The sequence below is a fragment of the Hippichthys cyanospilos genome, chromosome 12 (assembly GCF_059441005.1).
Source record: "Hippichthys cyanospilos isolate Australia breed blue-spotted pipefish chromosome 12, RoL_Hcya_1.0, whole genome shotgun sequence".
Taxonomy (NCBI): Eukaryota; Metazoa; Chordata; class Actinopteri; order Syngnathiformes; family Syngnathidae; genus Hippichthys; species Hippichthys cyanospilos.
The window spans coordinates 7739811-7754627 of record NC_142380.1 but is presented as its reverse complement, the minus strand read 5'-3'; the positions used below and the strand labels follow the sequence as shown (position 1 = coordinate 7754627).

At 41.8% G+C, this 14817-nt stretch overlaps 1 protein-coding gene across 1 annotated transcript; it reads left to right on the top strand.

Moving 5' to 3' along the window:
* Positions 1–8770: 8770 nt before the first annotated feature.
* On the top strand, positions 8771–14817 carry rheb (Ras homolog, mTORC1 binding). The gene is made up of 8 exons (XM_088430247.1): positions 8771–9103; positions 10462–10533; positions 12445–12512; positions 13378–13460; positions 13526–13582; positions 13677–13724; positions 13803–13884; positions 14245–14817. The coding sequence occupies exons 1-8, from the start codon at positions 9052–9054 to the stop codon at positions 14335–14337; spliced, it is 555 nt and encodes a 184-aa protein (XP_088286373.1). The 5' UTR covers positions 8771–9051; the 3' UTR covers positions 14338–14817.

The following is a 14817-nucleotide window of genomic DNA, read 5'->3' as shown; positions in this document are numbered from 1 at the left end:
GATAGAGTAGTGTGGGGTGTAAGGCGGTAATGCCAGAAGACAGAAATTTGTGTTTTGTGACTTTCAGTGGCCCTTTGTGAAAGCCATTTTGGATTTGTTGTGTTTTTTATGAATACTATCGCACTAAATTTCTTGCTTCTGGGGATGCCTCAATGCATAAGCAGGTGATGTTATCCTGGTAATCCAGACCATAAACATATTGGAAAAGAACAAAAAAAAACTATCTGACAATCTGACATTGCCAAACAAAGCTGAGGGCTATTTTTATGTCGTGACAGAATTTTTTAATTGGGTCTCTTTTGTATTGGATCTATTGTCTGGTGCAGGTGGCTATCAATTCAGGGTAGAAGTACCCTGATTTTAAAATGAAGGTATCAGCAAATTTATTTGAATGTTTTTACCAGAGGTCGACATTTTAAAAATGTTGGCGGGTCCTTTATTTATCATTTGTCATAGTCAGTCTGCTTTTTTTTTTTCTATCCTACTGCAATTGTTAGTCTGTCATTTTGTTTTACTCAGACTTCCGTCTTTACTTTGCCACCAGCAAATGGATCGATGAATAACAAATACAAATCCAGTGAATAACAAATACATTGACCGGGGAAAATCAACTTTTTCTTTTTGGTTTCTCTGGATTCGTTGTTCGTCATCAAAACTGGGGTGACAGACCGACTTATAGTCCGTTGGTCCAGACAAACTGCCCATCTGTACTTTTTAATCCCATGAAAGGAACACTACTTTTGTCATTTCAAATCAAGAGCAAATTAATTGGAACATAAATCAACCTATTGCAGTGATTTCTTTGCAAAATGTTGCAGGCTTTTATTTCATCGGATTTCATATGGAGGCGCATTGTCATGAGCGACAACATTTCCTGACGGATATGAAATAGAACAGATGATGTGACTCAATTTATCTTGTGGAGTTTCTGAGTAAAAAATGCCTAGAGATACAACTGCCAATGTAGTTCCAAAGTTTAATCAATCAGACATGGAGCGTTTTAACCTTTTTTTCCCCCAATCCGAAAATGTTTTGCACTGGTTCGGGCATTCTTGGCTGAAAAAATATTTCACAAGGGGTACGTCGCTGAAAATAAGATTGATGAAGATTGAAGATTGGTGAATTTCCAGTTGGTAAGAGCAAGCGTAAACATTACAGTCCCACATAACCTGATAACCTTTCACAGAAGCTCATTTTTGTCTCCCTGGAGGGTGCGCCACCATGCTGGTCCTCATTTAGGCGCTAATGACGAGTCGTAATAAAAAGGTGTCTCGCAAACGCACGAGGAAGAGTCGATCCCATTTTCCTGTCATTTAAATGTCAAGCTGTTTCCGCACATCTGTTCCTCCTGGGTGTGAGGGGAAAAAAAAAACATGCGTGGGATAAAAGATGTGTTTTTAATGAAGAGTAATGAAGCCTGCGGTGGCGTTACGGCGACGACTCGTGTCATGATGACATCTTTGCCGGCGCTGATTGAGCGCGCTTGCTAGTCCGACTTCTGGTGCCACCCCCTTGAGCAAGTCGAGGCTTTTTTGCATATTTGATTGCATGCGATGCGAGCCTCATGTTGCCACCGCAGGGGTGTCGGCACACATCTGAGGTGTCATCTTTCATATAAATAGATGAGCGCAGCCTGTCATAATGATGCATTTGCAAGGCCCTGGCTGTGCAAGACAATGGGTGGGAAGCAATTTCTTTTGAAACTGAGAGTTACCGTAAATCCCCCAATATAGGATGCACCTGTGTATGGAATACACCCTTAATTTTAGGGTCAAATTCTGGTACTTGCTATGTTACCGTGTATAAGATACCACCAACAGTTTAGTGACATTGTAAAAACTATAGCAAAACCGAATAAATATAATCCTTGTACTTTCTGCATATTCTCTCTTATTTGTATTTGTAAATTATAGTAGGTACAGTAATTAAGTATGGTGCCTCCGAGTATCCTCCGTCTACTAGTCCGAGTATCCGGAGTCTTCCTGTCATTGTCTCCCAGTGATTCCTCGTGAGTTCATTTCAATTTTGAGTTTTGGTTGTAACTTTGTATTATTTTGGTTCCAGTTGTTCTCGCCTCTGTTCGTTATTTAACTTTCATTTTATAGCCTCAACCTCCTAGCCTTCTCGCATTTCTTGGGGTCCACTCCCCTTCTCCGATTACACGCCTGTGACAGTGGTAGCCCCTCTGCTACAAGAATCACTTTTTTCTTGAAAACTACTGTAACATTCCTGTTTATGAACAAGGATGGACTCGGCCGCTGGTTCAGTCTGCTCCCTTCTTTTATTGAAAACAATGCGGAAAAAACCACAGCTAGCTGCAAATAACACAGCCAACTGACTGCCTCTAGTCTAGCTTGTCCTAATAACATAATTACCATAAGTATTGAATATGGATGATATGGAAATGTGCATCTGTACGTCATGACTCGGCTTATGTGGCTAAAGAATATATTTCTCAAATGTCCAAAGAAAAATCTAATCGGTAAGTTACCATTTACAGGACGCACCCATACTTTTGTCCTTCATTTTTTGAAAAGAATGTGCATCCCATATTTGGGGAATTACGATATTTCTTAAGTCCTGATGCTAATGTATCGAATCTCAGTTCCGTGTATGCATACACCTAATGCGGTTGGCTGTGGGTTTACTTGCCCCAGAGCAATCATTCATTAGAGTCGAGGCTTCGCCAGTCGTCACCGCAGAATCTGCCCCGAGGCTCGCTGAAGTGTGAGAAGCACCCGCCAACACTTTAGCTTTTAGTGTCTACACTGCTCCCCGAAGGCCGACCGAGGAAGCGCTTTTGGTTGGAGCACGAGACAAGTTAGGGTCGGCGAGAAGATGCATTTGCATGCCGCGAGCTCCTCTGAGTATCGGAGCCATTAAACGGGCCAGAGTAGGTAGAAGCTCTCGAGCTGATCATCATCAATTATTCAGCGGGCGCATGTGTGAATACTGACACCGCTGGACATATTTCCCGCGCTAATGGAGCGTCACGGAAGCCAAGAACCTGGATGTTGGCAAATTTGAGGACAAAAGCTGCAGGCGACACAAAGCAGCCCATCATGCTAACTAACCCAGATTGATGGAGGTCGAATTGTGGTTAGCGCCGTCGCATTCTTGTAAGAAGCTTCTGCGTTCGACTGGACACAATTAAAATAAACCAGATGATTTCGAACAATCTTCGGAATAAATCAAGACGCGAATGGCACCGTTTAAGTTTTTCCTAAATTCAAAATTCTTTGCACAGGTTTGGGAGTATTTGATTCACAAAGAATTTAAAGGGGTTGCGTCACTGAAAACAAGTCACGGGTTTCAAACCCAAGGCACGGGGGCCGGATCCAGCTCATCTCATCATTTTATGTGGCCGACACAGTAAAGATACATCGACTTTTGCTAAAACACCCAAATTGAAAATGTTCTTAACTTTTAATCATGTTGGCGTACTGAGAGTATTGTTTGTTCTCAATTGTACCTATTGAAATAAACTGGAAAAAAAAAAGAGTATCCTTAAGTGATCTTAAACAAATGAGATAAGCATCCTCCATGTTCTTGGAATATTGTTCTCCTTCCTGATCAGATAAGTGAAACTCCTCTGCAGCCTATTTTGTCATCCACTAATCTCACTCCAGGCTGCCTATCTGTAAGTTAGATCTGCGACCAGACACAAACTAAACAAACTGGGCCGATGTGATGAATGGACGATAACGACGCCCGGGGGAGAGCGCGATCCAGGTTAACTCCAGCGTATCCAGATAACATCTGTAAGACGTGCAGGGAAGCTAACTGGGTTCCAAAGTGGTCGAATCAGGGTTTGCTGATGCAGCAGGAGGGAGAAGGATGCCAGCATGGCTGTGACGGCAACAGGCCCGTGATGAAGCACCGCTGAGAAACCTAAATGAGTCCCACAGCCCTCATGTTAGCACTACTGTGAACATAGCGGTCGCTCAGTGCTGGACTAATCTTGATGAGAGGTCCTGTTCGCACAGTCGGTGCGAGTAATGGCTTGACCTCCGCCGGTTCTGTGCTGCTTTACTGACACCATTTGGTGACATCACTCGTGCTCACCGAACGGTATGTTTTTTTGTTCTGTTTTGTTTTTTTCAAATCCACTTTGTTGCACACAAATGAGCAATTTCAGTTGTCTAAAAATCTGCTTTATGTATACAATCGAAGTGGCATTGAAAACTTAAATGTTGGGTGTGTTGTAGGCACCAACCAATTAATTGGATTAAACTATCACCAACATTGGCCAAAAATAATCGTTCAAATGGATGATATTTGCTGATTATTTTCAGTTTATGTTCCCTCACCAACACTGGTGTCATTATTGACTACTCGTCTCAGTGTGCTTTGCAATTTGCTGGCAACCAGTTCGGGGTGTACCCTACCTATTGCCTGAAGCCAGCTGGGATAGGCACCAGGAAGCCTGCGACCCTTTTGAGGATAAGCAGCTCTAGAAAATGGATGGATGGATATTGGTCAGGCCCTAGTTTGTTGAAGATTCTACTACCTGATAGATTGTTGAAAAACATATTAGCTCAATTAGCTGGAAACTAAACTGCTTACAAAAGGATTTGGATTACATTCATTTAATGCTACAAATTGTCTTCGTTCGTATGAAGCCCCAAAACTACCCGTCACTGTTTACAAAAAGCTATACAGCTTTTTTTTACAGCAGACATGCTGACTCCAGCAAGCACAAAAAGAGATGAAACATCCCCTCCTAGTGGTTTGCAAAGCTAGTAAAAAAGTAAAATACTAATTGCATAGATTTTAAGTTGACAAAATTAATCTTGAGTTTATCATGCAACATCCAAACGCATTTATGCGAGCTCTAATCAAAGTTGAAAATTATGTGAATAACTTTGTTTTCCCACTAAGCCATCCTCTCGTTGCCTGGTTTGAGACCTTAGAGTAGATTCCAGTAAATTATCACAAATGTAGTGACACCGCCACATAGCAGGTCAGCAGGGGTTAGCTTGTCGAGATTTACTAATGAGCTCTGGAGCAGCGGGAAAGCGCTAGGAGGATTCCCGCTTTGAAAACGGCAGGCTCTGCGTTAGATGTACGTAAGGGTTGACAGTGGTTGGAACAAGGCCTTCAAAAGGTACATCAGGTGCGATAGACCAAGCTATATTTCAACGGTCTCATTTCCGTCCGTTCCAGTTTTGTGGCGGGTTATTGTTCTGGCACGACCGTTTAACACAATGGGATGTGACAGTGCTCCATTCGAGAAAATGATGACACTTGCCAGAGCGTGTCACTGCCATAAATGTTTCACGCCACGCTGATATGCTAATCATTGGATCCCCCACAATGGCACCTTGTGAGGGTTGTCTTTTCAGGCCCGCATGACTTTGTACACCAGCCATGTATTTAAGTCCGAACAAATGTGCTTACAAATGTGTGTGTGTTTGTGTGTGCGTGCGTGTGTGTGTGCGTGTGTGGTATTCTCATGTTAGCAAAGCACCACACACATGCTGAGACATGCGCGCCTTTCTCAGAGTTAAATATGCAATTCTGTTTTCACGAGCGTGGGTCCAGGTGCCTGTCGGTGGCCCCGGTCCAGCTGGAGGATGTGGCTGATTTGCTTCGGCTGGCATGCTGGCTGGCATACTAACGGAGTGTGACAAGGCCCAAGCTCCTGCCTAGTCTCCACCAGCATGCACGGCTTCAGAATTACACGAGGTATGTTGAAAGTCATGGGCCACTTTTAAAGGTCAGAGATTCAGAGATGAAACAGTCTGTTAAAATTCGTATTTTCAGTGTTAATGTTTTGCACTATATACATGTCACCACAGTTTGAAACCGGGGTTTTAATAACGCATGTTTCCAAACCTACGCAAATGCAAAAACCTGAAGGTGTAGTTACTCTACTCACCGCGAGGCCTAGCCGAAGTGGCGTTACATTAGCTAGGAACCAGGCTACACCATCGAAATACTGAATTCAAGGAGGAGATTTTAACACACGAGCCAACAAAGGCATAAAACCTTCGCCAATGTAGGTTGCTAATGCTAACGAAAAAGCTATGAAATCCCTATTGGTTTATGTGACAGCTCCCAAAATAGCCCAAAACACAAGCTTGCATGATTGATACCGCAGAGGACAGATTCAGAATTGAACAGTGCCAGAGTCCCTTTACTGTTCTCTGGTCCAAACTCTTGTTCACTTTCTTTACCTGACCAAAACAGACCACATCAAGGGGGAGACGATAGATTGTTTCATTTGCCATCTGGAGCAGATCAAGGTCACCTCTGGTTGAACTACAAGCAAACAGATCTAGTTTGTAGATCTGGGACCAAATGATTCTGTCCACAACCAAGGCTGTTTATTCTCCTTGACAAATTGAATCTTGGTGGTCAGTTCCACCCGCACATGGAACATGAAGATTTACTAAGTATCAGGTGAGATTGCAAAGATCCAAAGAATTTATTTGGTGGTCTTGGATTATTTTTGTCTACACATGAGTTTGCTAATGTTACTTGACAAACAGACCGCCCCACAAGTAAACCATTTAGAGGGGATCAAAGTCTGATTGTGTTTTTCAGCCAACCAAAAAGCGCCAGATCTCATTTGGTGGTCTCTGATTAATAGCTCTGTGATTGGATCTTATTCCCACCATAACAGGATCACATCAGTGTTGCTTCACTGGGGTCTATTGTTTGGTTCAATATACACCATGGTGGCCTGGGATAAAAACAAAACAGCCTTGTCATTTTTCTCTTGAACTGGACCCTCAAAATTTGCACATTCCAAGAGACGATTCCAATTGTCAATGAGACATTTGCGCTCTCATCAGAGGCGAACCTCGCCAGAGTCAGTTTAGTCGTCTTCTGTCAGTTTGTTCAGGCCGTATTTGGGTTTACACACTTGATCCGGCCTCGCAAACCCCATTTTGATCACCTTTTAAAGATTTCCCGCACAAAATTACCCTCATTGTCTAGGCTATTGTGTAAAGCTTCGGCGTGGCAGAGAGCTTAATGTATTATTTCACCAAGCCTTGTTTTAAGCCTTTTTATTAAAGTGAAATAATCTTGTCACACACCTGTTCCTAGCCCAGGCGAGGGGTATTTATTGTTGGCCTGTATCAGCACACGCTAATCCCTGGCCACTATTACCAGCGTGACCTATCCTGGTCATCATATTAGTGTATTCAACTGCACAGCTTTCTCCACCTATTGTCCTCTTTTTTGGCGACCAATGTCATTGAGAGGAAATGATCTATCGCTGACATTTCCTCCCCCGCGTGCACAGGTAAGAACCCCTTGGGTCTTAGCAACTATGGCCTCGGACGTCTGGGTGATTAGTGGCATCTGTGAGAAGAAAAGTTCTCCATGTCATGTAGTATTTGTTGGGGGGGGGGCATTAGAAACATCAAGTCTGTCTTGCGAGTAAACATCAAAAGAGGAATGGCATTCTCTCAGCACCTTTGCCTGGAATTCCACCATCTGCCCCTGCGGGTTTAACCCACTAATTGTGGCCTTACTTCGTACGCGGCATTGTCGCATGCCTGCGGCTCTCTTTTCCAAGCCACGGTTAAATTAAGAAGCGAGTGTCTGAGTGGAACGGACGTCATACTATCAGCTTAAATGATCAGTGTTTGTATGTAACTGCTGCTTGATTGATGGCCCTGAGGTTCCTGTGGTTCAGTGTTAAAGAGGCTTTGGCTGAGTCTGTCTTCTTATTAGATAGTACTAAAGATGGGAGTAAACAGTAGTTAGGATGTGGGATTGTCATGGAACAGTATAACATAGTTTTTAAAGAGATTGACTGGCGCTGAACGGTTTGTTTTTGAGATATGTGATGCAACAGTGGCCTCTACTGGCTAACATTTGGCATGAGCACAAAGAAGAACTTTATCATGGAGAGTATTTGCAATTATTATCCTTGGATAAGCAAAATGACAATATGGATATTGTTTTTTCAAATAAATATATGAACAAAAAAGTTAAGATAATTCTGACATACATCAATTAGGAGTAAATTAGCATGGGAATTTCATTATTCGGATAAACATTCCAGTTTCTTTTTATTAACTTATTTTTCTTAAATATTAATGTTGCAGTTAAGAGTAAATCCATTTCTGTCTGATTCATTTCAATTTAATCAACGACTTTTAGTCAATAATCACTTAATACTCATGTAATTCAGGTGTCACCAAATATACAAAACTGTGAGCTACAACTTATTCATGAATGCTAAGTGTTTGATAGACACTTCTGAAATAACATGTATTCAAATGACCTTTAATGTTATTATTATATAATAGTAATGAATTAAATGATTCAATTACTACGCCCAATATTTTAAGCAACTCTATGAATATCTGCCTGTGTTCACATTTTCACAAGATGTTCAACATTCCAGGAAATACAGTATATGTGCCATCACCGATGAGCTATTTTTAGAACGTGAGCTACTCACGGTGTCCACGGAGCTAATTAGGATAATAAAAATGTTTAGTCGTAACATAGTCTAAGTGTATGGCAAAAAGTAAACAAAATCTTGAATTAAGACGCAAAAACTGTGGAAAGATAAAGTCGTGCAGCTTGCAAGCGAGCAGCATCCCTGCTTCTTGAGTGACCTCTCAAAGATGTGAACGACGTCGCGGTCGCGTCACGACGCGAGCGTCGACCAATCACATCCTCGTCTCGTAGCCCTTGTTATATGACGAACACCTGCGTTGACCAATAGCGGCTTCACATCGGGCATCTGAGCACGCCTTCTTTCTGGATGTAGCCAATTGGGGCGGAACCGTAATTACTAATTCATTACAACGCGAAGGGGAGTGACGCAGTTATTGAAACCCAAAAATCTACTCCACGCTTTCCCGCGTATGACCTGAAATAAACTCGGCAAATCTCCCCCCTCCCCCCCGCCGCCCTGGGTATCGGGCGAGCAAGCTCCGGAGACAACGCGGAGGACGTCGCCGCTCGTGTGGACTGGGGCTGTATGAGCCAGTCGTCGCGCTCGCTTGGGATTCGGCTGCCATTCCGGTTGGAGGTTGCGGGTCGAACCGCAAGGACTCGATGCGATAACCAGAGCGAGACATGCCGCAGCCCAAGTCACGAAAGCTCGCCATCCTCGGATACAGATCCGTAGGTGAGCGCCGCTCGCGCGACGAGGAGGGCTGTGCGGCCCTCAACCGGGTGTGGGCTGCCCCTCGGCCGGGGGGGTGGTGGGGGTGGTTAGGCTGTAGCGGGCCCCGGCTACGCGCAGCATCCTTCCCTCCGCCAGGTGAAGGTGGCGTCTGCCCACGGCGCCAGGCCTCCGCCTTGAAACCGGTTTATGGGGCATATTTTTGCCGTCGAGCGACGACATGGACGCGAGAACCCCCCCCCCTCCCTGAGCCGGGTGCATTTGACGCATGACTGCCTGGTTATGTCACTGCTAGCACGGCGAACAGCGCAGTTGAAATGCGGTAAAAAAATAAAAAATAAATAATAAAATGAATATATAAATGGGAGGGGGGCAGTGTGGTGGACGCTAGAATGTTTAGTTTTTTAAAGGGTTTTTTCTTGCATAATCATTCAGTACATATTTCGGCAAGAATAGTGATAAATGTGCTGGGCAAACGTTTGAAGGGGAAGTCAACCCAAAAATGTTCTTTAGAACATGTGCGCACCCACTACTCTAATCACAGCATTCTTACAATGTAGTTTAAACTAAGCAGCAAAATCCGCCTGTTCTTTTTTGTGTGTTTGTTTTTTTTTCATCCATCTCAGGGGCAGCCATTTTGCCTCTTGCAGTCACCTACAAATGACATCACAGTTGTTTTGGGCTCAGGTAACAACCAATCAAGCTCCAGCTTGCAAGTGTCACGTGACCATTCTCAGAAAAAAGGTAATATGCAATTGGTCGTAACATGAGTCATGGAGCAATTGTGATGTCATTTTTAGGTGATTCCAAAGAGTCAAAATGCTCGCTCCCTCAGATAGATAAAAACAAGAGGAATTTTTCATCTCAGGTGGTGACCATTTTGTTACTGTCTGTCACTTGAAAATTACATCACTGTGTCTTGCGGCCCAGCTAACATCCAATCACGCTCATCTTTGTTTCTGAGTTAAGTCATGTGATGTTTGCAAGCTGAGCCGTGATTGGTCATTGCCTGAACCCTAAGCAACAGTGATGTTATTTTCAGTCGGCAGCAAAATGGATGGATGTTATTATTTGAATCATATGAATCAGATTGTCGTGAGTGAACAAGCAGAGTATTGGAAATATGGTCGTTGATTGTTGCAAAAGCCATCACAGCAGTCAAGGAAGTAAAATTAATCTACACAGGACTGAAGCTGTCCTATAATTGTGGTTCACAATAATAAAGTAATTGGGGAATGGTGTCTATTAAAAGAGACTTGGGTAATTGAGAGAACATAATACAAAGTAAGAAGGTATGCTATGTCCAATGGGCCACATTGTGGTGAACTACAAACTGGTCATACCCTTTTTGTCTCTTACAGGAAAGTCCTCTTTGACCATTCAGTTTGTCGAGGGCCAGTTTGTCGACTCCTATGACCCAACAATAGAAAACAGTAAGTATTGGATTATCTTATTATTTTCCTTTTGGCCATCAGAATTTTGTCGGTTGTCAATTTGCATAGAGTTAGCAAATTCAAACTAATTTATTTAAAGTAGATCTAGATGTTATGCTCCATGTTGGTGACATGCTTTCATGGAAATTCTGCCATGATCAGAGAATACTGTTACAAACTGATTCGACCAGTTGAAAGTAGCCCATTTTTTTATGATTATGCTGATTTTTTTTTTTTTTTGCATTACAACATAATGCAAAGATAATGACGTTGAAGCACTCCCCCATAATAAAGTCAAATATGTAAGATATATGTAAGAGTTAAACTTTTCTTTTGTATTTTTTTGTAATTATTCACACGTACTGTATTTACTTGTTTAAGCTTGAATATAACATTTAAGACAGACTGATGAAACTGAAGGTCCCTACTTTTTTATTTCATATCTGTTAGTCCAAGATTAAAAAATAAATAAAAATGTGCAAATCTGAAAAGTTGTTCTATAACTACAGTAAAACCCCTCTACAACGAAACCTGCATGTGGAAAAAAACGCATGCATTGAAGCCTTTCCCTCTTTTTTACTTCCTCATACAAGGAAAAAAACCCTGTTGCATAATACAATTTTTTTTTCTGCATTTGCGTTGCACTGAAATTCACTATAGCGAAAACAAGCCTGCAGCAAATGTCTAGCTTGGTTTATACTTGACCCCCCTGCATGCATTTTGCAGCACTTACAGTATTACTCGGAGCGGCTTTTCCCCTTAGGCAGATGATATTCTCCAATACTATAGGTGGCAGTAAATGGACTCTACAGCATACGAACAATATTACTCTATAACAGAGGTAGACAATCCTAGTAGATTCAAACAATCTAAACAGACTCCTCATCTCTCCCCAACGTGCTGCTTGCCAAGAGTCGTCGTCCGCCATGTTTTCCGCTCATAAAGAAATTCCGGAAGATACGTGTTGCGGAAAATCTTTTCCGCGTGGACTCTGTGCGGAGGCGCGTGGTTGCCGAAATAACGTCATTTGACGGTTGGAGCTGGCGAAAAGCGTAAAACAAGCGTAAGACTTGAAGATAGAATAAAAGTAATAAAGATGAAAGATGGATGAAGCAAAGTGAAAGATATGCAAGAATTTGATGTAAGTATGAAAATGAATGCTTATTGTAAACTTGGCAAGTTTTTTTTCTTTCTTTAAATGTTGGATGGTTTTGTTATTAACTTCAGTCAGATTGTAGATTGCACAACACGTTTTTTAATGTTTACGTCCGACATATATTTGCTAGAGTGAAAAGTCCCCTGTTGTGAAAAATATCTGGCTGCAAATATGATTTTGTTGTAGAATTCTACTGTATATACTTCAAGACGTTTCAACAAAGTTAAGAGTGGAAATTTGTGTGATTTGAAAAGTTTGATGACAATATGTTTTTTCCTCTTACTGAAAACGATTATCGGTTACAAATATCGACTTCTTTGACTACAAATGATCAATATTGTTCATGAAAAAAAAAACGTGATTGTGTTGACTACAAATGATCAATATTGTTCATGAAAAAAAAAACGTGATTGTGTTGGCACTTTTGAATAGTCCGTCCATCGCTTGAAAATGGCGGAGCTTTCGGTTATGTAAATTAATATTTCGCTCACACACAATTTCAGAAATAGACAGAGAACTGAAAACGTACTTTGTCGTTTCCCCTCATCCTGATGTCTGGCATGCCTCTATAAATAACTTGTAAGCGCTCCGCGGAAAAGCTAAAGTGTCAGCGTTATTTGTGAGGCATATATGGGTGCACAATATTGACAAGGCCCTGCACCCGATGAACCCGCTGCCCATGGATGCTCTCGGAAAAGCTAGCGGAGACGCCACGCTGTCTCTTATGCGTTTTCTCCTACTTCTTCCCACTGCAGCATTTACGAAGATGATCACGATAAACGGGCAGGAGTATCATCTTCAACTGGTGGACACAGCGGGACAGGTAGTACTACAACTACAATGCAAATACTACATCTGTAGTGGGGATTTTTTTTGGCATGAAACCATACTGCTGTATCCTATTAGTAATTGATACATAAAAGCTGAAGAAAAAAATAGAGATTTTTTTCACAGACCTATGTATATCCCAATATAGCATTTTAGGTAAAACAGCAAGAAATTACCCTATTTTCTGCACTATAAGGCGCACCATCAATTAATGACACATTTTAAAACTTTTCCCATATATAAGGCGCACCGGATTATAAGGCGCACCCCCAATTAATGACTTTTTAAAACTTTTTCAATCACAATATTGTAATACTCAAAGTAATAACTCAAATAGTAACTCTAAACTCTTCAGTATGCCCAACCTTGTTCAACTGTAAACACACAAAAGAAACAGGTAAAGCTTACTTTATCAGTTCATTCCCCATATTTGAATCCCAATCTCAATATTGATCTATATATAAGGTGCACCTGATTATAAGGCACACCATCAGCTTTTTTTAAAAAAAAAATTAAGGCTTTTACATGCACCTTATAGTGTGGAAAATACGGTATTCTATTTTCTCATTTCTACTTACTGATCATAAAACAGCCACAAGTGGGCAACCAATACTGGTAACAGCTTCCATGACTAGTACCGATATTTTGAAATAAGGCTGGTAACGGTACCCGCCCATCGCCTCTTTTACTCCTAATAATTGGTATTGGCCCTGAAAAAAAAATACATACAGTATAGGTCTGTCTCCACTTCATTCATTTAAAAAAAAGCTAAAACCTATACTAAATCTAAAAGCTAAACTGAAATGAAGCAGGTATATTTTGAAAGTCTTGTTTTTGATGCACTTTTTCTATCACCACAGGATGAGTACTCCATCTTCCCACAGACGTACTCCATAGATATAAATGGCTACATCCTGGTCTACTCTGTCACGTCCAATAAAAGGTGAGCTTCACTTCCGCTAGCCCTGGCAAACAGAACTACAAAATTAAAAGCGGCCTTTCTTGCAGCTTCGAAGTGGTCCAAGTGATTCATGAAAAACTGCTGGACATGGTGGGGAAGGTTCAGTGAGTACCACACCATCCACTTATTGTCAAGTGAGGGTATCCCAAAAAGGTATTGAGGAAAAAAAAAAGTGATTTTTCTTCCCCTGTACTGCAGGGTTCCCATCATGCTCGTGGGAAATAAAAACGACCTGCACATGGAGCGGTATGTCGTCAAACAAACTGTGTGCCACAGAGGGAGGCAGGTGTACCTAATGTTGTGGCGCTGATCTTTACCTTGCAGAGTAATCAGCTGCGAAGAGGGGAAAGCATTAGCTGACTCCTGGAACGCTGCCTTCATGGAATCCTCGGCCAAAGAGAATCAGGTACCACCTGAAAATAGTTGGCACATTTGTTCATTTCATTCTGAATTGTTTTAATTTACAACATCTTTATTTTGGGCAGTGGAAATTGTGGATATTTCTTGCCTTCATCGCCCACTGACGCTATGTACTTATTATCAAATTTGAACCTGCCAGTTCTGGCAATAGCGCATTTGATTGATTAATCAACAATGTATCAATATGCAAACTAATCGGTGCTTATTTTTGATAATTGATGAATCATTTAAAGACCTTAACTTGTCCAAATGCTCAGATTCAAATTGACAATTTTTTAAATGACGAATTTAGTTGTCCTGATTTTGAAACATTAATGAGTGAGGGTTTGTGCCGCCTTGTGGGCAGACGGCCGTGGAGGTGTTCCGCAGGATGATCCTGGAAGCGGAGAAGATGGACGGCGGCGCTCAACCTGGCAAGACGCCTTGCGCTGTCATGTAGGGGGAAGCCACAAACTACACATGCGCGTGCACACGCACACACATACACACAAAGAAAACCTGACAGGACAACTGCACTGCACTAGGATATCCCGTTTTACTTGAAGGCTAGCTAACGCCACTTCTCCTCCACCACGCCGGGTCCTGACTATCCTCCATGGTTCTGGAACCCGTTATTTATCAGTATTGTTATCCATGTTTTTCTTTTGGCGTGCCTGGTGCGGAAGCGGGACGAGTGGCGCTCATCAATTTCATCACAAACCCTGGAGCAGAACAAGCCTTTTCCCAAGCATATGATCATGGCGATTAATAAGCAGAACGAGAGAAAGACAATGTTTTTTCTGGTTTCCATATAGCAGTTGAGTGTCAGCCAAACAGTAGTAAACGAACATAAAAAATGTCATTCATTTTTTAAAAGTTGAAAATGTTGTACAAATGTTTTGAATTGTAATCATTAAAGCCAAAAGTGGTTATGTAAAAA

Bases quoted from the DNA above. Each gene is read 5' to 3' on its own strand.
- rheb (XM_088430247.1), top strand. From the start codon at position 9,052: ATGCCGCAGCCCAAGTCACGAAAGCTCGCCATCCTCGGATACAGATCC. The intron at 9,104-10,461 runs GTGAGCGCCGCT...TGTCTCTTACAG, and splicing joins CCTCGGATACAGATCCGTAG to GAAAGTCCTCTTTGACCATT. The intron at 12,513-13,377 runs GTAGTACTACAA...CTATCACCACAG, and splicing joins TGGTGGACACAGCGGGACAG to GATGAGTACTCCATCTTCCC.